The sequence below is a fragment of the Notamacropus eugenii genome, chromosome 2, assembly GCF_028372415.1.
Source record: "Notamacropus eugenii isolate mMacEug1 chromosome 2, mMacEug1.pri_v2, whole genome shotgun sequence".
NCBI lineage: Eukaryota > Metazoa > Chordata > Mammalia > Diprotodontia > Macropodidae > Notamacropus > Notamacropus eugenii.
The window spans coordinates 85,245,501-85,266,461 of record NC_092873.1 but is presented as its reverse complement, the minus strand read 5'-3'; the positions used below and the strand labels follow the sequence as shown (position 1 = coordinate 85,266,461).

General features: G+C 51.8%; 3 protein-coding genes and 1 non-coding gene across 6 annotated transcripts in view; 1 reads left to right on the top strand and 3 right to left on the bottom strand.

The window, feature by feature from the left end:
• Window positions 1–235: 235 nt before the first annotated feature.
• On the bottom strand, window positions 236–16,240 carry PRRC2A (proline rich coiled-coil 2A). Of its 3 annotated transcripts, none has more exons than XM_072637444.1 (31): window positions 15,878–16,240; window positions 13,564–13,738; window positions 12,921–13,098; window positions 12,564–12,663; window positions 12,395–12,467; window positions 11,844–11,987; window positions 11,365–11,516; window positions 11,150–11,226; window positions 10,834–10,976; window positions 10,337–10,427; window positions 9,983–10,196; window positions 8,902–9,379; window positions 8,327–8,517; window positions 7,729–8,026; window positions 7,324–7,534; window positions 5,242–7,083; window positions 4,580–4,854; window positions 4,214–4,344; window positions 3,855–3,984; window positions 3,661–3,746; window positions 3,216–3,449; window positions 2,958–3,086; window positions 2,768–2,842; window positions 2,489–2,656; window positions 2,043–2,125; window positions 1,715–1,925; window positions 1,534–1,632; window positions 1,095–1,307; window positions 914–1,002; window positions 724–820; window positions 236–588 (listed from the first exon to the last, which is right to left on the bottom strand). In XM_072637444.1, the coding sequence occupies exons 2-31, from the start codon at window positions 13,673–13,675 to the stop codon at window positions 421–423; spliced, it is 6,492 nt and encodes a 2,163-aa protein (XP_072493545.1). In that variant the 5' UTR covers window positions 13,676–13,738; window positions 15,878–16,240; the 3' UTR covers window positions 236–420. The 3 variants fall into 3 exon arrangements, with proteins under 3 accessions (XP_072493545.1, XP_072493546.1, XP_072493547.1); XM_072637445.1 differs by having other exon boundaries at window positions 236–561; XM_072637446.1 differs by having other exon boundaries at window positions 4,580–4,773.
• Window positions 13,233–13,368, bottom strand: LOC140530647 (small nucleolar RNA SNORA38). Its single transcript, XR_011976075.1, has one exon. It is a non-coding gene; the product is annotated as a small nucleolar RNA SNORA38 (small nucleolar RNA).
• Window positions 14,410–20,961, top strand: part of LTB (lymphotoxin beta) — a 44,651-nt gene continuing 38,099 nt past the window's right edge. Inside the window, exon 1 of the mRNA XM_072637533.1 lies at window positions 14,410–14,569. Coding sequence (XP_072493634.1) covers window positions 14,443–14,569 — 127 coding nt within the window. The 5' untranslated portion in view covers window positions 14,410–14,442. The remainder of the gene's footprint in view (window positions 14,570–20,961) is intronic.
• Window positions 18,618–20,425, bottom strand: AIF1 (allograft inflammatory factor 1). Its single transcript, XM_072637556.1, has 6 exons — window positions 20,266–20,425; window positions 20,009–20,070; window positions 19,859–19,925; window positions 19,520–19,561; window positions 19,126–19,288; window positions 18,618–18,809 (listed from the first exon to the last, which is right to left on the bottom strand). The coding sequence occupies exons 1-6, from the start codon at window positions 20,288–20,290 to the stop codon at window positions 18,725–18,727; spliced, it is 444 nt and encodes a 147-aa protein (XP_072493657.1). The 5' UTR covers window positions 20,291–20,425; the 3' UTR covers window positions 18,618–18,724.

The window sequence follows — 20,961 nt, the reverse complement described above, 5'->3', positions numbered from 1 at the left end:
TGTTTTTTTTTCCCTACAAGTCGCTACCTCTACTCACTCATCATTAGTGAGGGTCTGAGCTATGTATGATCCACAACCTGTCCCCCCTCCCAAAATGACCCAGCTAGTTAGTGAACTTGTTCTACGGGGGTGGGAGTTTGGGGAAAAGGATGAATTCTGACTATTCAATTTCTTTTCCTTCTGTTGACCATTCAGGAGCAATGTCCTCACATTCTCTAAGCAACTTGGACAGATATTTTTTTAAATCCTTTTATTCTTTTTTAAACAAACGGCCCCAGGGATAGGGGCCCAGGGGAAGAGGGGGGAGGGGGAGGGAGGCCCCAGCCCCACAACCCCTCCCCACCCACCCCCTTCCCCCTTATATATTTATATCTATGTACAGGCCCCGGGGGGGTGGGGGGGTTGGGGGGGACAGCTCCCTCAGCGGGGTGGGGGCAACCCAGGATCCTTGTCCCCACGGGGCCCTGACTCCTCTGCCCGCCGGGGTGGACCCTCACGAGAGGGTGGCCCTGCCCGCTCCCAGGGCTTCGGCATCCAGCGCAGGGCATCTGGTGGGGAGGCCTGAGGGCAGGTACACATGGAGTCAAACTGGGAGGGTGAGAAACAGACTTGGGGATCATTGAGGGTAGGCCAGTTTCCAAACTGGGGGCAAGAGTTAGAATTTGGGTAGTATTTATTTTACAGGTCATGACAAGTGGCTAAGGGGTATATCATTTTCCTCACCTGCTGGTAGAGGTCGAAGCGCTGTGTGCGGAACACACCAACACCACTATATCCAGTGGGTGGGGCTTTAAGTCGGGAGCTGAGACCAGAGAAGGGCCTATGGAATACAGAATAATCATCATGGGCAAGACTAAGAGATGACTCTAGTCCTGAATACCATGGGGTGAGCTAAAATCCCCCAGTTCCTCACCTTCCAGCTGGGGGGGTTCGAGCCCCAGGTCCCCCGAGGTTGCTCAGTTTTCGATAATCCTGGAACGGCTTCAGTTCCATTGGGTGTAGCTGGGAGAAAATGTAAGAGAGAGAGAAACCTCAGAACCTGCCTTTAAGTCTCCAGTTTTGATCCCTTTCCCCATCAATTTCCAGCCTCTCACCTCTGCCCTCCCCAAGCTGGGAGGGAAGGGCCGGGCGGGTGAGGGTAGCACCCGGGCTGCCGGAGCAGGTGGAGGCCGGACAGCCAGACTTGGGGGCTGTAGGGCAGGGCCCACAGGCAGCAGGGAAAGTGGAGGTGGGGCAGGAGGTGGGGCTGGAGGCAAGGAGCTGAAGTTCACCACAGGTAGCTGGGACTCCACTACTGGTAGCAGCATCTATAGGAGAAATTGGAGTGTGAAACAAAAATTTAAAAACAATCACCACCACTACCACCCACCTAGTAAGGAAGTTTTGTTTTGGTTTTTTTTGCAGGTCTAGAAACATGGAAAATAAGGCACTGTACTTAAGACCAGCTCTATCAGAAGACATGTTAGGGGAAAATGACTGAAAGGATGGTGATAGAACAGCAAAGGGATCTGGGGAAGGTTTGAAGGGTGCTACCTGCTGGGTGGGGGCAGCTGGTGGCAGGAAGCCATTTTGGCCACCAGGCTGCAGAGGAGTGGAGTAGAAATCTGAAGGGGATGGCAGGTCCTGGCGCACCTAGAAAGAAAGGGCTTCATAGAAGCTCAGGGTCCCCAAATTCCCAGCTCCAACCACCCACACCAATATCCTTATTTCTCACCTGCAGCAAAGGGGGGTCAGGCAGGGGACTGGGACAGAAGGCCGGTGGGTAGAGGAAGGAAGGTGGGGGATAGAGGACACCCCCAGCTGGCAGCTTCCCCAGCTCTGCTGCCTGCAATGCTGAGAAATCCAGGAACTGGCCCTTGAGGGCTACGCCTGAAAGCAGTGCTGAAGCAGGAGCTGGGCCAGGGGGTAAATAGAGGGGCTGTGACCTGGAGAGTAAGGAGAACAAAGTGAAGAGGAGGAAAGGCAGAAAGTCCAGTTACAAATCCCTACTAGTCCCCCATTCTTTAACCTCTCAAGGTACTAGATTCTTCGTCTTTCTTTACCTGTAGGGGTGCAGTGAAGGGGTCCCTGGGCGGAAGCCACCATTGGTGGGGTGCAGCTGAGAGTCCACTGTTCCCCCTGGAACCTAATGGAAACAAAGTGAGACTGGGATAGTTCTTTGCATTTATCTCCCCAATGGGGGATCTTATCTGCCCACTGAAGATGTGCCTGGGAGAGGCATTGCAGTATCTGTTCATTCAAAAAATATTTATTGGGATCTCATTATGTGCTAGGCTCTGTAGCTTGCCCATATGGAGCTTACAATCCAGCAGATGTATGACACACAAATAACTTAGCTAAGTATGATGTGAAATGAGTACTACAGGTAAATGAGGGGAAAAGAACAAATAGGGAAGTGGTAGGCAGTCTGCCAGGATTCTCTGGTATAGTGATATCTGGGGAATCTGGCAGAAAAGACTGGGATGAGGGGAATGGGAGAGGAACATACCTGGGTGCCTGGAGGCCCTGGGCTGCTGTAGAAGACCTCAGGGTACAGGCGGGGACCCGAGGGGTTGGGTTCTGGGCCACAGTGGCTAGGGCCCAGACTTTTGGATGTTGGCTCAGCTGAGGTGGGACCAGAGGGGAGCAATTCCCAGTCTCGGGGTACTGGAGCAGGCTGAGAAAAGGAAAGGCCTTCATGTCATGTGAGGGAGCCAGGCACCTGTCCTCTCTTCCCAACTCTCCTCTCCCAAACACCAGACCCCAATCCTTCTTACCACCTACTTACCACCTCAGGCCCAGATTGTGACAACTCCTTCTCTGGTTTTAAACTGTCTCCCACCACTAGGCGGAGGTCAGAGTCCTAAGATCACAGCAGGATATCAAAAGACATCAGGTTCCTGGACGATCTTTCTCCCAGCCCTTTCTCTACCCCCCCAACCAGTTTCCAATATGTAAATGTCCAGGTCCAGACAAACCTTGTCACTGGTTCCAAATTGGATAGGGGGACCAGGTCGGTGAGAGGGCCGGAGGGGACCAGTCTCCGGTCCTCTATCTGCTCGCTGGGATCGTTCTGTGCCTATGGGGCCAGGAGGCAGGGGTGGCTCCTAGGGTAGGAAAGATGCACAACAAAAAGGACCAAAATCAGGTGAGCTCAGTGCCTTCTGGCTTCCAAAGGTGGAAGTGAGGGACTGTGTTACAGGTTGCACCTCCCTTCTTTTCTACATCTCTGTTACCTTCTTGTCCCCATCACGGGACGCAGGAGGACGTCTCCTTGGAGGGTCAGAGGGTTCAGAGCCAGATGGACCCTCACCAGGGGCAGTGCTCAGGGGTGAGGGGCCTCCAGGCCGCTTGGGTGCACCCTCCCCTGTCCCCTTTAGCCCCCCATCAGGGGAACTTCGCTGGCTGCAAGGGCCTGATGAAACCTGAGAGTCGCCACTCAGATCCACCCCACTGTCAGACTGGCTCATCTGGCATAGGATGGGGGAGAAGAAAGTAATCAGTCTCCAATTGAAATACAGTCTTCCCAAGTCACCCCCACAAAGGACAGACAGATGAAGGAGGATGAACACAAAGGAGATGTGAACATGTACAGACATCATACTGAATATAAGACAGTAAAGTGGTCAGCCTTTATGGATATACCCACTCTAGATGCCCAGATTGCCCCATCTTGCTCACCTCTGTGCCAGCCACATCTTCAAAAGGGCTGAGGGGCTCCATCCAGGGTTCCACTGAGCCAGGTCGATAACTCTTTCGGCTGGTGGCTAAAGTGGCCCAAAGGGAAAAATTAGTTAGATGGGGTGGGTGATAACAATCCTAGAGTTTGCCTTGGATCACCCCAAAATCTCCTCTCCTACTGCAGTTCCACTCACTAGTATGCAGACGATTCCAGATATGGGGAGCCAGGGCCTCTGTGCCTGCATCTCTGGGCTCTCCCCGTGGATTGGGTCCCTCTGGTTTGGGACCTAGGAATCCAGGGCTATGAGGAGGAGGCAAAGACTCCTGCAGAGAGAAAGATCAGAAGAAGAGGGGATATTGAAGGTGGAGAAGATACAGGGTGGAAAATAAGGCAGAGACAGAAAGAAGTAGGGGCAACAGGTAGGTGAATGGAACATAGAAAATAAGGGAGATTTGAGACAATGATTAACAATACCAAAAGCTCAGGATGAGGGGCAGGCCTGGAAACCTTTAGGACAAGGAAAATAAGAGTATAGCCCCAGCCCCCTCTCACCTCCTGTAGAAGCTCCGGCTTTCGAGGAGGCCGATCACGACGTTTGGGGGGGAAGGGATTAACCCCAGTAGAGTCCCGGGAGGTCCCACTCACCCCCCTCACCAATGGCCCTGGCTCCGCAAAGTGGGGCTCTGAGAAAAATGGGGAAAACCTGGTAGCATATGGATCCAGAATCCTAGGGTCTCTTCACCACCCCAACCTTTACTTTTTGGGGGGTAGGTGGGGATGGGAGAGGTAAGGGATGGGAAGAGATCCTAGTACTTTGGGCCCTTGATAAACAGACCTCCCACCCGGACTCATATTTCCCTTTGGTGACAAAGGCATTGCCTACCCCACCCCACCTCCAAGCCATTTCTCCCAGCTCACCGGTGCCACCTACACCGTTGCTGCTGGCCCGTGGGGGCTCGAATCGTGCTGGGGGCCGGGGAGAGGGGCCCTGAGGGGCTGGGGGGGCCCCTGGCTTGGGCCTCGGGGGGCCCCCTGGGGCAGCTGCACCCCCCTGTCGGCTGCTGAGTTGGGCCAAGGCCTGCTGGATACCAGCTGGGTCGCTGTGGATGACTCTGTCCAGGCGGAAGACGGCAGAGCTGCTGGGGGGTGGGGGAGGCAGGGGAAGTCCCGGGGGGCGCTCCTCTGGGGGTCGGCTGGGGATATGGCAGGGGGTGGCTGGCATCAGTCCCAGTGCTGGCCAAGCACCTGCCCTCTCCCAAGCATCCATGGTGTCTAAATCCCTAAACTTCTACTGCCTTCCTAACTGTTCTCTCCCCTAAATCCCAGATGGTATTTTCTCCCTCAAATGCTCCCTTGCCTTCCCTAATGGCTGCCTTCTGTATGTTGAGACTGGGGGAGCAGTGGTTCTTTAGAACAACCTCTACCTTCAGCTTGTCCTAGGCACTTATTGCTCCCACCCAGAAACCACAACTCCTGCCTCATTCTTGAATCTCCTCAGGGGCCCACATAATCAACACCCTAGCCCACTTCCCCACGTTGTCCTCCCAGACCCACAGGCTTAAGAACCTGTTTCTACTCACCTTCGGTTCTTGGGTGAGGGCCAGCTCCTTTTGTCCCCTCGCCCAGGGCCAGCCCTCCCCCCAGGGACCCCGCTGCCTCCGCCACCACCTGTCTTTCCCCCTGGTCCTGGGCGCCGGTTCTGACGTTCCATGCCAGGTCGCTGGCTGGAGAAACTCCGCTTGCTCAGGTCTTTGGCTCTCTGGCTCAGCTCACCTCGGGGCATGGATGGGACCCCAGGACTTGCCCCAACCCCTCCACCTCCACTGCCAGGGGTTCCCACCACTTTGGGGGTTAGCAAGGCAGGTGGGGGGGCTTCTTTGTCTCCCCGACGCTCGCTGGCAAAATCACTGCTCTCTGATGCTGTCTCCCACTCCTCGTTGGCCTGGTCTGAGTTCTGGTTTGACAAGTCAGGTGATTTGGCAGCTGCCCTTCGTGGAGGTGGGGGTACCACTGCTGCCACTGGTACTTCCTCAGGACCAGGGGGTGTGGCTGTGAGGGGCAAGGCTGGAGCCTTTCCTTCAGCCCCCCTTGCTGCATTCTCCCTTTCTTGCTTTAGTCTCCGGAATCGAGGTGGCTTGTCCTGCTGTTGTGCCCGTCCATGCCTCCTTCTCCGGGGACGCTCCCCATCTTCTATACCACCACCACTGCCTCGAGCCTGGGGTGGCAAAGGTCCTGGAACCAACTTCTCCTTTGAGGCTTCTTTGCCTGGTGGCAGTGGGCCTGCTGGAGGCTTCTTGGGAGCCAGGGACTTGGCAGGAGGGCTCCAGCCTGGACCAGCAGGGGGAGGAGGTCGACCACCCCCTCGACCCCTTCGTGATGGGACACCTCGGGGAGTGAAAACACGTCCCCCCCGGGTGGCAGGGAATCGAGCTGGAGCTGGTGAAGGTGGGGCTCCTGGTTGTGAGGGAGCTACAGGTACTTGAGGTGCTGCCCCCTCCTTCGTTGGAGGAGCTTCCTTGTCTGAAGGGGCTAGATCGCTCTCATGTGTCTCACTGCCTGTCTCTGAACCTCGTTGCCGGCGCCGCTTAGGGATCTCCTCATATTCTGAACCCTCACTCCTTGTCTCACTGGCTGTTCGGCCTCGGGGAGGAGGGGGATGGGAAGGTCCTCCAGCCCCACTGCTCCGGCCATCATCTCCTCGGAACTCCCGGTAGCTACGGAACTCCCGACTTCGGGCACCTCTGCCCCTTCCCCCATAGGTCCCTCTGAAACCCCTACCCCGGGCAAAGTACTCTCCACGCCCCCTGCCTCGACAGGAAGTTGGCCCCACACGCTCATATGAGTAATCCCGACGAAGTCGAGGTGCAGGGGACAGGGCCCCAACTGGGGGAGCTTCCTTGGAGCCTGCTGTTTTTCCCTTGGAGACCTTGAGAGCATCAGGTTTGGGGACCTTAGAGGTTTCATCACTTGGCTCAAGAGGCTTGGGAGGCAGTTCTTCTGCCTTTGCAGGGGGTGGAGTTTTTTTGATAGGTCCAGCACGGCGAGGGGGTGCCCCTGGCTCCTCAGGCGGTCCACCACGGCGACTACTACCTGGGCGAGGACCCCATCTGGTTTCTGTTCGGCTCTCACGACGTGGTGGTGGTGGGCCTTGGCCCCCGCCGCCACCACTCCGGGGGGGTTTACGCCCAGTTTCTGGTCCCCCTAGCTGCTGGGATTCTTCTTTGGGGGGTTCCTTCTTGGGTGGGATTGACAATTTGGCTGATTCATCACTGCCAGGAGGCCAAGGAATTGGACGAGGGCCCGGGGGGCCTGATTCCTCCAAGGGAAATCGAGAAAGTGGGGGACCAGGGGCCCCATTCTCAGGGAAGCCTGGATAAGTGGCCAGGTAGGGTGGTGGAGGAGGAGCTGGAGGAGTCTCACTTCTATATAAAAAATGATGTTGGAAAGTAGAACAGAAACAAAAATGGTACAGAATCAGCATACTGGGATATGAAGGAAAAGACCTAGGATTCATGATGGAAATATTTCTAGCAATTCAAACGTTCCCCTCTCCCTAAGGATGTGCACACACCAATCTTTCCCATCCATATAAAAGATTTTAAGTTTATCTGTTCAATCTACAAATCTGCTGAGGACTTAGGATTTCTTCCGTCTCATCTCACCTTATGCCCTTGTCATCCTCTTCTGGGGCCTGGCGCAATGGAGAAGTGAGAGGGCGGCTGTCAGCAGGCACAGTGGCAAAGACATCTCCTGCCCAAGCCAGTTTTGGGTCCACTGGTGGGGTCCCTCGTTCCCTTAGGAGGGGAGGTGGGTGCCGATCAAAAGGCTCTGAACCCGAGCCCCCACTGTCTGAGCGTTCCCGGGGAACCAGACCTGAGGTATGGGATGGTGGTTAGGAAAAAGGATAAGACTTTGGCACTAACATTCCCATGTAATGGGTACAACCACTCAGAACTCTGAAAACCTCTTGTCAAAAATCAAAATAATGTTCATCCTAACCCTAATTCTATCTCAGAGATCTTCCCGTTCTCCCTTCACTAGCCCATTTAACAACGCCCACTCCTTACCAGAAGGATGTACACCTGGAGGGTAAAAATCGAGGGGAGGCCGCCCCTGGAGCAGCCTGGGATCCATGTAAGGTGGGATCATCATCCAACGAGGGTCAAAGTTCATTGGGGGCATCGGTGGTGGCCGGCCTAGTGAGCCAGGGTACAGGGCCTTAGGTGGCGGGGGTGGAGCCTGGGGGGGTGGCACAGCGCCCATGGCCACTGGCTGTGGAGGTGATGGGGGCACTGGAGCAGGAGGGGCGGGGCCCTGCTGGTGTTGCTGCCATTGCTGTTGTTGCTGCTGTTTCAAAAGCTGCTCCTGGGAAAAAAAGTGTAAAAAATCATCCTATCATAGAAAGGAACACGGGGTGAGACTGGAAGAAGAGTGAGCATGGAGAAGAAAGATGAGGACGGGAAATACCAAGGAGCTGAAGAAATAAAGACAGAGGGAGAAAAGCCAAGGCCTAAACTAAACCAAAATGAAACGAGATAGAGATAAAATTCAATGGAGACAAAGAGCAGAATGCTCTACAAAGTGGTCAACGGTCACAACAAACACTGGTGAAACTGGAGAGATGGGGAACCATGGGGAATCGCGGGGAAAGGGCCTCAAGCTCACTTGCTGCTGACGCTGAAAGCGGGGAGGCAGAGACTTCTGGTATTTGGGATAGCCCAGCCCCTGGTTAGGGGGCTGTCGGGTTGGCCCAGCTCCATCAACCTTGGCTTCCACCTTGGGAGCTGGGGGTGTGGTAGGTGGGGGAACCTCTTCTGGTGGCTCAGGGGCCTCCTTTGGTGGCTGTGGAGGCTCCGCTAAATTGAGGGGGAGAAGAAAAATCAAGATGGCTCAAGCAAACAGATTCCTAACTACACTCAAAAGTAACTATCTCCCTGCCTTCAAAACAAACAGAAACTGTTCTCACACAGTCAGACCTAAGAAACCCTCCCTCATGCTAGTGTTCCTCAAGACAATGTTAACATCTTCTCTACAAGCCCTTATTCTTCCTTGTCGAACCAAATGGAAATCGGAGTCAACTCACTCAAGAGATTATTTAGTCCATTAAATCATCCCTTCCCAGTTCATAGTCATGAGGGTGAGGGCTCTTCTTTCATCCTACCACTAATCGTTCCCTGGGCCCAAACCAGCCAAAATAACTCCACAAACCGGGAATATACATCTGGCTATGTACTGCATACCTGGGCTGGCATCAAAGCTGCTGCTGCTGGTACTGCTACTGCTGCCACCGCTCACTAAGGTGGGAGCTGGAGCCAACACAGGGGCAGGGGCAGGCTGGGCAGGGGCAGCAGGGACCAGGACTGGCTCTTCAGGCTCCTTCTCAGCAGGTGGGGCTAGCACTGGAGGTGGTGCTGAGGGTGCTGGGGGCTCTTTGGAGGCAACAGGAGGTGGAGCTGGGGTGGGAGGGGCAGCAGGGGGAGCAGAAGGCTCTGCTTTGAGTCGTTTGTCAGGAGCCCCAAACTTTTCATCCAGTCGCTTAAGCTTCTCTGCACAGGCTGCCCGTCGCTCCTCTTGCATACGTCGTTCCTCTTCTTCTCGGCGCCTTCGTGCCCGCTCTACTGCCAGAGAGATCTCTGATGACGACTGCTTCCGACGTTGCCGCCAAGCTTCATCCTCATCTTCAGGTGCTGGTGGCTTACAGGGTGGGCCTCCACGATCCTGATGACAGACGTGGACAAGTATCAGACACTCACTTCCATATAGCTTCACTAATATTTGGCTCTCTGGCTCCATATTCTACACCACCTAAACCCTGCCTAGTCCTCCTACAGGGACCTCAGCTGTGGGAGAGATGGAGAAACACTTCACTAGTCTTTCCCTCCTCAGAGCTTGTTTTGATCACCTACCTCCCTTCTTTCTAGATCTCAGGCTTCATCCACCCTCAAACAATTCTCTATCATTTTGTCTCTGACGTCATTTTATTTCCGCCATCTCTTCTTGTGGCATTCTTAAAACCCCAATATTTCATACTGGAAGGGGCCTTAGAGATCACCTGATCCAGCTCACTTGAGACAAAGAAACTAAAGCCCAAAATGATGACATTTGCCCCAAATAAGAAAAGTGCTAAGTCAAGGATTTATACCCAGGTGTGTCTGCCCCTAACTCAGTGCTCTACCACCTACACATCACCTTGCCTCCTCCTCATGTAATCCTGGCTCTCTTATCAGTCCATACTGCACTAACTTTCCACAAGATACTATTCCCCTCCCCTTTGATACCATATTTCTCATATATCTCACAATGCTCCCTGTCAATACTCACTGGATAGTCTCCAGGAGGTCCCCAATTCCCAGTGGGGCCTCGGTGAGGTGGGGGTGGGGGAGGCTTAGGGGCAGGAGGCCCAGGCTCTGCCTCAGGAGGCCGAGAGGTCTCTGTCCAGGCTGCCTTGGGAGGGGGCGGCTCATTTCCAGGAGAGCAGCCCTTCTTGTTGTCTGTGTCAGGGGGCCGATCCTCACTAGAAGGACGGGACTCCTTGCTGTGGGAAGAGGAACAAGGGCAATCAGAGCTAGGTTAACGGTACTCATTTCCTCCTTCATCGAAGGTGAATTACTCCAAGAACCAGAGGACCTCAGAATTCAGAGAACTGGAATGCCCCCACCTTCCACCCCCACTCACTGGCCCTCTGCTCCCTCTTCATCAGAATCACGACCATCCTCCTCATCGCTGAACTTGAGCTTTTCCGTGTAGTCTACCTCCTCATGGGCCCCTGAAGGGAGAGGGCATAAGCTGGTAAACCTGGTCTCTTTCTGCTGGGACCTGGGTATCTGGCTTGGAATATTTGGCTGACCACTCCTCCCTCTAGGGTTGAGACCAAGACTTGGGTGGGGATGGGGGAGAAGATAGTAGTGGTGGATAAATTACATTAATTGGTGGACACATTGATTCAGTGTCTGTCTCTTTCAATTCTCTCGTTCCAAATGACCCCTCAAAGTGTCTCCTTTTATAGCCCTAATTCCCCAAACTCTTCACTATTAGTACATCCACCTCACCCCCAGCCCCCATGTATCCTGGAAGTTCTTATCCTTTCCCTCATTAGTCCTAGCTTTTTTTCTCCTAGGAGATCCTGTTTCATAGGTTCCCTTTTTCCAGCTCTCCTTGGATTCTCCACTCACCCGCCCAACCGTCATCATTCTCCTGATCCAGCTGGTCAAATTCCTTGAGGTTATCCTCCTTGAGGATGGAGGGTCGGCTCACAGGCTCTGCCAGGCGCATGGGGGGACCTGAGCCCCGGGGGCCAGCCAGCCGGGGGAATCGGCTGCATTAAGGGTATGTGAATGGATTACACTTCTAAATGGGGCTCTGTTTCCTAGGAGATACATCTCATTCCCTCAAAGGTCCCAGTCTGTCCAGTTTCCCAGATTCTATATCCTAACCCTCAACCCCACAACCCATCCACCCCAGGTCCAAACCCAGTGCTTGCTCTCTCACCTGGGCCCATCAGGAGTAGGGTATCGGTAAGGCCCCTGTGGTCCATAAGGAGGGAACGGGAGATATGGGGGGTACATCTGCAAGAGGTCCCAACACTCGCACTTAGAGGGGAATCTAAGAGGTCCAATCTTCCCCTCCAAATCCCTGCTCCAACCCTCTTGCTGTTCCTTTATTCCTTAGCCCAAGACTCCTTTCTCTCAAAACCCACAACTCACAAAGGGCGGCATCATTCCGCGATAGGAAGGGAACTGGGGGGGAGCAGAGGGCTGGAGCCCCCCCCGGGGGTCGTGACCATGATGGAGTTTGGAGTCCGGGCCCTCCAGCTCATCAGGGCCCCGCCCACCTCCATCCCTCCAAGTTGTGGCATCTGGTACAAGGTTGGATATTAAGAGACAGGAAAAAGGGAAAGAAAAACAAAGAGATGTGACTATTCAGGAGCATATGTAACATAGGTAACAGGGTAACATGGGTAACAGGAACAAGGATGAACAAAGCTGATCAAGCCAGCAACTGGTTCTGGGACAGAAACTTTCCCTTACTGGGAAAGGATATATTGGAAATACCACACAGGTCAATAATAACGGGATGAAGAAGTAATTTTGAGTCACCCCTTGAAAGGGAAAAAGGGACAACAGGTAGTAAAAATGAAAATTTAAAAAGTAGCAATAAAACTTTTTTTAAAAGAGGGACACACTTTGGGGGCGGAGGCTTGGTCCGGGCCCAGACGACTGTTCGGCAGACTCCCTTTCCTTGGCAGCCTTGTCCTGGTCGCCAGCCGCCTGCAGGGTCGGAAATTCCTCTCGAGAGAATCGTGACAGTAGGTTTGATGCCCTTCCACCTACAAAGGATGAGTGAAGGACAGAAAGACTTTAACACTATCAAACATTTGTAAAACACTCACTTATCAGATTTTAGACTGGATTCCTCTTCTCCCCCACCTCACAGGTGGATTTGGGGATTCCAACTTATCACTCAAGGAAAGCTGGTTCTGCTAACAGATATTCTGCCTATCCCTAAAAAGTCTAACATAACAGAAACATGGTTCCTGGAAAGATGAACCTGGACTAGAGGATCAGCACATGACCAAAGCAAACAATCAAACCTCTGATTGCCTTTAGGGAGTACATCACAGAGCCTAGGCCCAAGAAAAAGGGTTACTAAACAGGAAGGCAATGAAGGAGTACTGCAAAGGAAACATACACATAACTGTCCTTCAGGCAGTTTATTCCAGTGCCCTCAACTTACCATCCCCGTGCGCTCCATGGGTGACACTGGCTTGTGCCCAAGACTTTACTCCGCTTGGAACCGAAGGGGCGTTCTGTTGGAAAAGGAATGAAAGTTGAAAAGTGAGCCAGGGGCCTCAGAAGTCTTTCTCTCTTTATCCTGAGTATGGCTGAACCTCCCTAAATAATACCTCGGGGACTGCTGGGGGGCGCTTCGGCTGGCTGGAGGCAGGCGTCTGTGAAGCCGGCAGTGGCTGCGATTCCGGCGGCTGAGCAGTTGAGGCATCGGAACTGGAGGGAGATGGAAAGACAGAGTGGTTAAGCCTGGGACTATCCATCTCTCCTATCCATTTAGACAAGACATCTTAGCAAACCACAATGAAATCAGAATGATGAAAACTCAGGCCCCAGCCCTCTTCAGATCCCCATTGTCCTTGCTTCTGGTTCTCGTGTTTGTGCATGAAAAGAAAATCCAAAGCCTAACTCTATTACACCAGATCCCCTATGAGAAAAGCTGAAGCCCCAACACCTATTCTCTGTCCCCACACCTCTTGGGGTCGGGCTGCTCCTGTTTGCTTGCCCATCCTGTCCCGTCTTTCGGCACTAGCGAGACATTAGGGTCATTGCCTTTGTTCTCGGCTTTCAGACTCGGCAGATTGGCTGGGGGTGGCATGCGCCGGGCGATGGCAACTTTCCCAAGACTCTGTAAGCCATGTCGAGGAGCAACTACAGGAAAGAGGTAGAGAAGGATCAGGAGTGCCTACAACCTACCCCATGAGAGATCTGGCTCCAATGCCAGACACCAACCATTTACACCATTTTTGATGAAGGGACCAATCTGACCATTAATCTCTGGGAATTACTGTAGGACAAGAAGTCCCTGGGCTAGTTAAGGTAGGGTATGCTAGCCCTGAACTTTTCCTAGCCCTCATTTCTTTGCCTCCAGTTCTTACGTATCTATAGATGGGAAGCCACAGACACGCCTTTGTGGGAGGTAAAATAACTCCTACCCAGAAATCAGGTATCTACCCCCTCCCTCTATATCCCTAGGGTAGACTTGCTAAGCCCTCTTGTGTTCCTTTGGCATCTCATGTCTCCACTATGTCTGGTTCCCCCAAAGGACCTTAAGCACTCCCATCATTTCTGTCCCCATCCCCCCCAACATGGCAACGTTCCCATAAGGGCCCTCACCAGCGGGTTTCTGGATCTCTAAGGACTTGCCCTTGTATGTATCAAACAGGTTGAGCGAGGAATACTTCTTTCCATCCTTCCCCTTGGCAGTCGGCCCCGAGCGATCGGACATCGCGCTGGAAGCTCATTGAGTACGTTGGGTCCTACAGGCGCCTCCCCCGAAACGTGCTGGAGCCTGCAGGTGGGGTTCCAGCACCTCACTTGCTGTTCTCTCAGGAACACACGAGGAGGGCTATGCCCAGCTCTCACTTTCTTCAGAGTCAAAGATATCTTAGATCCCTATCCCTGGCTCATTCTTTTATTGAAAGTCTCAGCTTTCTATCATGCTCAGACACCCAAATAGAAATATTTCTCGTACCTTCCAAACTCAGGGACACATGAATTTCAAACCTTGTTGCCTTTTAGCAATAGATCTTCCTACCTGGCCTCATCCTCTGATATCACAATGTAAAGTCACAGATTATCAGAGGCATGGGGGGTGGGGGGGAGGGAGGGAAGGAATGTTACCAACTTAAGGACTTCATTTTAGTCATTATGGAAAACGTCAGGTCTCTCCTTCTTTGTCCTTAGCTCTTTCTACTTCCCAGTAAATAAACAAAAAGTATGTATTTTTCCCTCAAAGGAAATAGATTACGTTAATCCTTTTTCCAGAGAAAACCAGGATGATCATAGCTTACCAAAAAAAGAAAGCTCAGTCCCAACACTTTTCAAATCTCCATTCAGTTTTAAACTCCCCAGCCCAGTTTCAGGGCCCAGGGCCCCAGGCTCTATTCCCAGCATGCCTTCTGTCCCATCTGGGGAGGGTTAGGAAAGAGGGATGCTGGGAGTTTGGGAATTTTATGAGCTTGCCTAGCCAGAATGGAGGTTGGCGTCTGAGAAATGCTCAGAGGAACAATCAGTGTTCACCCACACGCTCTGGCTGAAGCACCCAAACTACCTGCACAACTGCCTGCCTCACAGCCCAAGCCCCTGGAGAGCCCAGGACACTGCAGACCCAGATTCTGGGGTAAGGCACCAGCCAACTCTTATCTTCCCAAATCCAGATGGTGAAAAAATAAAGTAATATGGACTTGGACATTTCCCTCTAAGGGGCCAGTGGTGGCCCTACCACCAACCCCCAACCTTCCCTTTCACCTCCCTCTTCTCAGAACTTAAAAATCCCAGACCCGTGGTTGCTCCCTTATCTTCAGGCGCAATAGAGGATTCCTTATCCCCAGTTCCTCAGCTGCACTACGCCTGCCATGTGTAGGGGAAGGGAGGCAGCGCATCCCCTTCCTTTAGGGCCCAAAGGATGGGAGGTAAAATTTCTTTTTGTCAAGCTGGAGGAGGGGGAGGGGTGGAATATTCTAGGAGGAGAAGAACATTGGGGCCTGCTTCCTTACAGAGGGGAAAATAAGGTGTACATCTCAGGTGTACAAAATAAGGTGTACATCATCATGTACATCTCAGGAAGTTATTCCCAAGGGGAAGGACTGGCCCATACCCAGAAAGGAATGGGGAATCATCCTAAAAGAGGAACCCACTGGTGGTGAGCTACCAATGGGGGGATGTCTAGTTTGATCAGAGGAGGGAGCAAAAAGGTGAAGGGAAGAGAAAGTGAAATGTCCGCTGGGGAAGGAAAAAGGGGCTGGGGGGAGAGAGTGGGACAAACAGGCCCTAGGTGGGAGCAGGTCAGGGTCAGGGATGATGTGAGGGAGGAAAGGGCAGGCACGGAGGGGCACCTGCAAATTAGAGATAGGGAAGGAAAAGGGAAACGGCGAGGAGAAAGGGAAGGATGAGTGTGTGAGGGGAATAAAAGGATTATCTAGGGGAGCCGGGCTCAGGGCGACCCGGAAGGAGGGGAAATGAGGTGACACGGGGAGAAGGGACCTGGAGCGTGGGGGAGGGCTAAGTTCTAGCGAGTCAGTAAAGAGCCAGGAGAGGGGGGCCGGGGTACAATATGGAGGAAGGGAATAGAAAGGGGGTTGTTTCTGCGGGGGAAGCTGTTACCCCAAGTTGAGGGACATAGGGACACCCCTGAAGAAGCAAGGGTCGCCCCGTTGGAAGCTAGGGGAGGCAGGTTATCGCCCCCTTGGAGAGTTGGGGAGGGGGGAGGGGAACGGAGGGGGGGTGGGGGGGCCCCGGGGGAGGGGCGGTCGGGCCCCGGCAGCGAGAAGAGGACAAAATGGCGGCGGCTGATGGCTGCTGCTGCTTCTACCTCCTCCCCCCGCCGCTACCGCCGCCTCTAGCGCCAGCCCCTCCGTCGCAACCGCCGGCCGCCACCCGCGCCGGGAATGAGGTAGCTGCCCCGCTGCGCGCCCCCCCGCAGACTCACCTGGCCGGGTGCGCGGGGTCCGAGGCCGGGGTCTGGGGCTCCCCGGGGCGGGATGGCGGCGGGGCGGGGGCGGATGGCGGCGGATGGCGCCGGCTTCGGCTCCTCCCGTCTCCCTCGCTCGCTCGGCGGCTCGGCTCCGACTAACGGCCCATCCGGGCAACCGCCGCCCCCGGGAGCGCCCCCCCCAACCTCCCGCCTCCCTCCGCGCCGGGACACGCCCCCTTCATTTGCATAAGGGGTGGAGTTCCCGCCACCCGGTCCCACTCTTTAATCACAGTGCGGTTCGTTTAAAAAAAAAAAAAAAAAGGGAAGAAGAAAAGGAAAACCCTGGGAAGGAAAGAAAAAGGGGGGAATGACAAAAACGGGGACAAGGGAGGGTGGAGGGTGAGGAGGCTATTTGCATAAAGGGGTGGGATAAGCCGTAGCTGGGACTGTGGTTGGCTAGGGAGACAGACTCCCTCCTATCCTCAGTCGGCCGTTACGGCGTGAGACGTGAGGCGTGAGGCGTGAGGCGTGAGGCGTGAGGCGTGAGGCGTGAGGCGTGCGGGAGGGGCGGGACCACGGCGCCGACCTGTTCGGCGGTTGGTAGATATGTAGAGCGTAAGCTACGGAAGGAGGCGGCAAAGAGGCGGAGTATGCGTCTTGCGTACGCGGCGGGAAGAGGCGGGGTAGACGTAAGCGGCGTAGCTGGAAATAGGGGCGGGACGCGTGGAACTAGTGGAGCCGTGAAGGGGTGGAAAGGAATAGTCGAATTAATATATACGAGAGAATGAGACCCATGTGGGCCCATGGTATTCTCGCGAGAGTTATGTAGACAGTAATGGGGCGGGGCTCCATCCGGCTTCTGAGGCTAAAATGCGCCTGGGGCTTATTTACATCTATAGACAATATAAATAAGTTGAGAGGAGCCAAATACAAAAAGTGACGAGACCGACTTTCTGCGGCGTCCGGCCGTACGTATAGAGATAGGAGTTGGGGCCGAGCACCTGCGCGGGGCTGCGTCTTCTGCCTCTTTCGGGTTCAGTGACTTGCCCCGGGTGACGGAGGTGGGACTTGAGCTCAGGTATTCCTGGCCTCCGGGACCGGTTTCCCTCCACCATTCGGCGCTGCCTCGCTGCCTTGTAATCAGCCAGTCCTTCTTAACTTTTTTTGCTCTAGGGACCGCTTTATACCATTAATTCTTGAGGACCACCCTTCTCCCCCACTAAGACCCCGCCCGCACAGAACTTTTGTTGGTGTGCGTTATATCTATCATATTAAAAAGAAAAGTCTCTTAATATTATGAAAATCGTTTTTTACTTCCGACACAGCCCAGCAGGGTCTAAGGGACTGCTTCCCTCTCTCGGACCACTGAGAACCACTGCTCTAACTGGTTCTCCTTCTTGGCATAATATCTGCAACCTTGATGAATGGCACAGAAAAGGGAGCTATCTTGTTCAGCATCATATAAGCAATAAGTGATGAAAAGCAATATCACGTGTATGACATATAATTATTTTTAAATTATTTCTATTTTGGAGATTTAAAAAAAATTTTAATTCCAAATTCTCTCTCTCCAGTCACTCTTACACTCGTGGAGAAGACAAGTATGATGGCCATTATAAATGTGATATCAGATAAAACATTTCCATATTAACCATGTAGCAAAAAAAGCAAGAAAAATAAATATGCTTCAATCTGCACTCAGTTTATTAGTTCTCTAGAGGTGGAGAGCATTTTTTATCATGAGTTTTTTAGAATTGCATGACATATAAGAGGTAGATTCCTAGTGCTCTTAACATATTATAACAGGTTTTTAAAAGATGAGGGACAGTACTCCCTCAGTCTTATTTGGCAACTTCTCCCTTACCTAAGTGCTGTGCTTTAACCAAACGTGAGTAGTGAGTGGACTGCTCATTCAGTCACAAAACATTTTCTGTGGTTCTACCATGCATGAGAGACAGAAAGGCATAAATGGATAGAGTGCTGTACTTAGATGGAGAAAGAAAACCTAGTTTCAAATATCACCTCTGACAAGATGTATAGCCATGTGGCAAGTCACTTGACCCCTCCAAACCTCCAGAAACTTTTAAGACTCTTAAGTTGTACTTGTTACCCAAGAAAGTTCCCACATACATTAAAACACAAGGTACTGAAGAGGATACAAAAATAGACAAGACCCAGTTCTTGCCCTCAGTGACTTAACAGTTTGGTAGGGGAGTTATCTTCAGAATATATATACTTCTAGTTTCAATACACACACAAAAAAGTTCTCAATGACATCTCTACATACTTAGTCTTCCAGGTCAATCACTACTTGTATTGTCTGCTCTGTGAAACCATCCCTCATGTCTCACTTCAACTTAGAGTAACTTCTCTTAACTACCCAGAGCCTTATGCAAGCATATGGGGAGGGTCTAATGTTAATGGTAGTGTTAATTATCACTTTAAATATATGTTATCTTTTCCCATCTCTGTGTAGATTCTGTTAGGTATAGGAAAAAGTCACTAAATGTGGAGTCAGGAGACTTCATTTGGTTCAAATGGGTGGTGGAGGGGTAGTTACTACTTTCACTTTCTACTCCATACTGGGCTTGTGAAAAAAAAAAAAACCAAAATAAAACCTGCAAACTTCAAAGCACTTAGTAAGTCCCATAGCTGATTAAGGATTCACAATATATTTTCCATCAATTGGTTATGTATGTGAGAGGGCCCTTCTACCCTATCCCAAAGCTACCCCAAATAAATCAAATAAGCTTAATTTTGAGGGGGAGGGAATGTATTTAATTCACAGTTTGCTTTCCAGTTTCGACTTCCCATCATGGGGTTGGCGGGAAGATGAACCCCCTGATAACCTCTCCTCCCCAGTCAAGGCAATTCAGAGATTGTTTTCTTGGCCGGGGGTGCCTTTGGTTTCTCTTGTTCTTTGTTTTTCTCCTCATACATCAGGATCCTGAATTAGAGAATTAGAAAAACAGAAGGGTGGGGAATGGGGAAGAGTCTGTTTGAGAGAGGAGTTAAGGGGTCAGAAGCAAGTGAATTAAGAAGACATAGGTTGGGGTTATGAAAGTAACCAAGGACTTCAGAAACATGGGAGGAAATAGAGTTGGTGGAAGGGTAAAAGAACCATGGCTTTGTTGGGGAGGGTGGACTAGACAGGGGAAGTGGTCATTGGGAAATCTGGGGAATGGGTAGGGGCAGAATCTAGGAGAAGATTCAGGTGAATAATATGGGGGATTCAGGATAGTTTATGGGGCTCCGACACTTACATTTTAAGAATGGCTGATCTCTTGCCTAGCATCATCCTGAGGAAGTCAGGGTAACAGATAGTTTCCCCAGAGTCACCTGCCACCTCTCTAATTAGTTTCTTCAGCTCCAGGTGAGTCTTGGGGACGCCTAGTTTCTCCAGCATTCTCTTCAGGGACATTGTATCTTCCAGATTGATTAGAGAGGATCACACAACCCCACTTCTTTAGATTCCCATCCTCTTCTTTCCCACCCCATGAAGGGAGTAGATCCCACCCTACCCAGTGAGTAGGACTGAAGCAAATGCCAAGGCCTCTGGTAGTTTGGCAAAAACTCAGGATAGACCACCCTCCCCCATTGTTAGATATGTTTTTGGATGAAATAGCACTTCCACCCCTGGAATTACCCCATTCTCACCAATATTGCCATCTCCATTTAGGTCAAACTCCATATATTTCTCTGAAGAGGTGAGGAGAAAAAAAAGAGGAGAGAGGGAGGGTAAGGAGAAGAATGAATTTATGGTGGAGGACAGGAGAGACAGGTTATTGGCAAGAGGGAGTTAGAGAGATGGGATGGGAGACAAGAACAGTTAGAGAAATTGAAGGGGAAAGTAGGGAAACAAATGGGTGCTATTGGAAATTAGGTTTGAGTGTAGGGGAATTAAAGGGACAGGAGACAGTTTCTCCTTGAATACAGCAAGATTTTATGTCTGTTATTGGCTCCCTGCCCCAACCAGAATTTTTCCCTTTCTCTTACTCTTAAAGGCTTCCAGTTTGGGGGGTAGATCCTCATCATTGTTATATTTGGGGTCATCCAGGAATTCCTGTCAGAGACAGGCAGGGAAATAAACAATCCCTTGCTTCCCTTCCCTTTTTGTTCTTCTCCCCTCTTTTTTCACCTTCTTACCTGGTTGATTCTATCCAATTTCTCCTCCTGCCGAGCCTTCAGCAGTCCAAATTCTTTGCCCCCTAGGAAGGAAAGGGTGGAGGCATAGAGATTAATAGTATTCAACTGACTGTCATATTACTTACCTTCTTGTCTTGTACTCTGAATATCCTCACCCCACCCCACCAGTTGACTTCCCATTACTAGAGTTCCCCTCTCATTCCTTCCTTATCCAGCTCTCCCAGTTCTGCCTCTACTACCACTACCTTTTCTCTTACCTTGAAAGTCTGTGGTCTGGTTCATGACCTCTAAGTGGCTACAGGAGAGCTGGAGCCAGGCAAAGCTGTCTGTCCTTCTGTCAGTCCTCTTCAAGCCAATGTGCTCTGCTGCCTACCTCCTAGACTTCCTCTTTCCTGGAACCCCTTCTCCACCACCTCCTAGTCTTCACTTCCCCATCAGCTTTTGCTGACTCCAGCACCCTAAGGAAGGGGCTGGACTTGGATGTAGGTATATAGAAAGAGTGAAGAAGGAGAAGGAAAATAATACATGAAGGATGAGCCCTCCCTTTCATCTAACCTTTGTCCCTCTCACAGCACATCCCCTTGGAGGGAGACTGAGATGACATATTTCCTGAAATACCTCTGTACTGAGCTACCTGAGGTGGCATCCACTTTCCCTTCATATATCTGATCTCTGTGTCTGTATCTGGAAGATTTTACTTCCTATTGCTCCCCCTCTGATTCTTGGTAGGTCCAGTGTGAATTTGTGATACTGTCACTAGACTCTCTCACTTGTATTTTCTGCAGTTTTCATATGTGGTAGGTACCACTGATGGAAGATATTCTTTCAACTTTTTCCTTTCCTCCTCCTCTATTCCTTCCAGGTCGGCGTCTTTTCAAGGAAATTGCCCAGGGCTGGGTGATTAGAATTTTTGAGGAGAAAAATGGAAAGTGCTTAGGGGAGTGAAACTGTTG

Excerpts from the sequence above, each read along its gene's own strand:
- AIF1 (XM_072637556.1), bottom strand. The coding sequence starts at position 20,290 with ATGAACCAGACCACAGACTTTCAAG. Across the intron at positions 20,071-20,265 it reads CCAGACCACAGACTTTCAAG|GGGGCAAAGAATTTGGACTG; the intron begins GTAAGAGAAAAG and ends TTTCCTTCCTAG. Across the intron at positions 19,289-19,519 it reads AAATGGAGATGGCAATATTG|ATACAATGTCCCTGAAGAGA; the intron begins GTGAGAATGGGG and ends TCAATCTGGAAG.
- PRRC2A (XM_072637444.1), bottom strand. The coding sequence starts at position 13,675 with ATGTCCGATCGCTCGGGGCCGACTGCCAAGGGGAAGGATGGAAAGAAG. Across the intron at positions 3,450-3,660 it reads AAGATGTGGCTGGCACAGAG|ATGAGCCAGTCTGACAGTGG; the intron begins GTGAGCAAGATG and ends ATCCTATGCCAG. Across the intron at positions 1,926-2,042 it reads CCTTCACTGCACCCCTACAG|GTCACAGCCCCTCTATTTAC; the intron begins GTAAAGAAAGAC and ends CTTACTCTCCAG.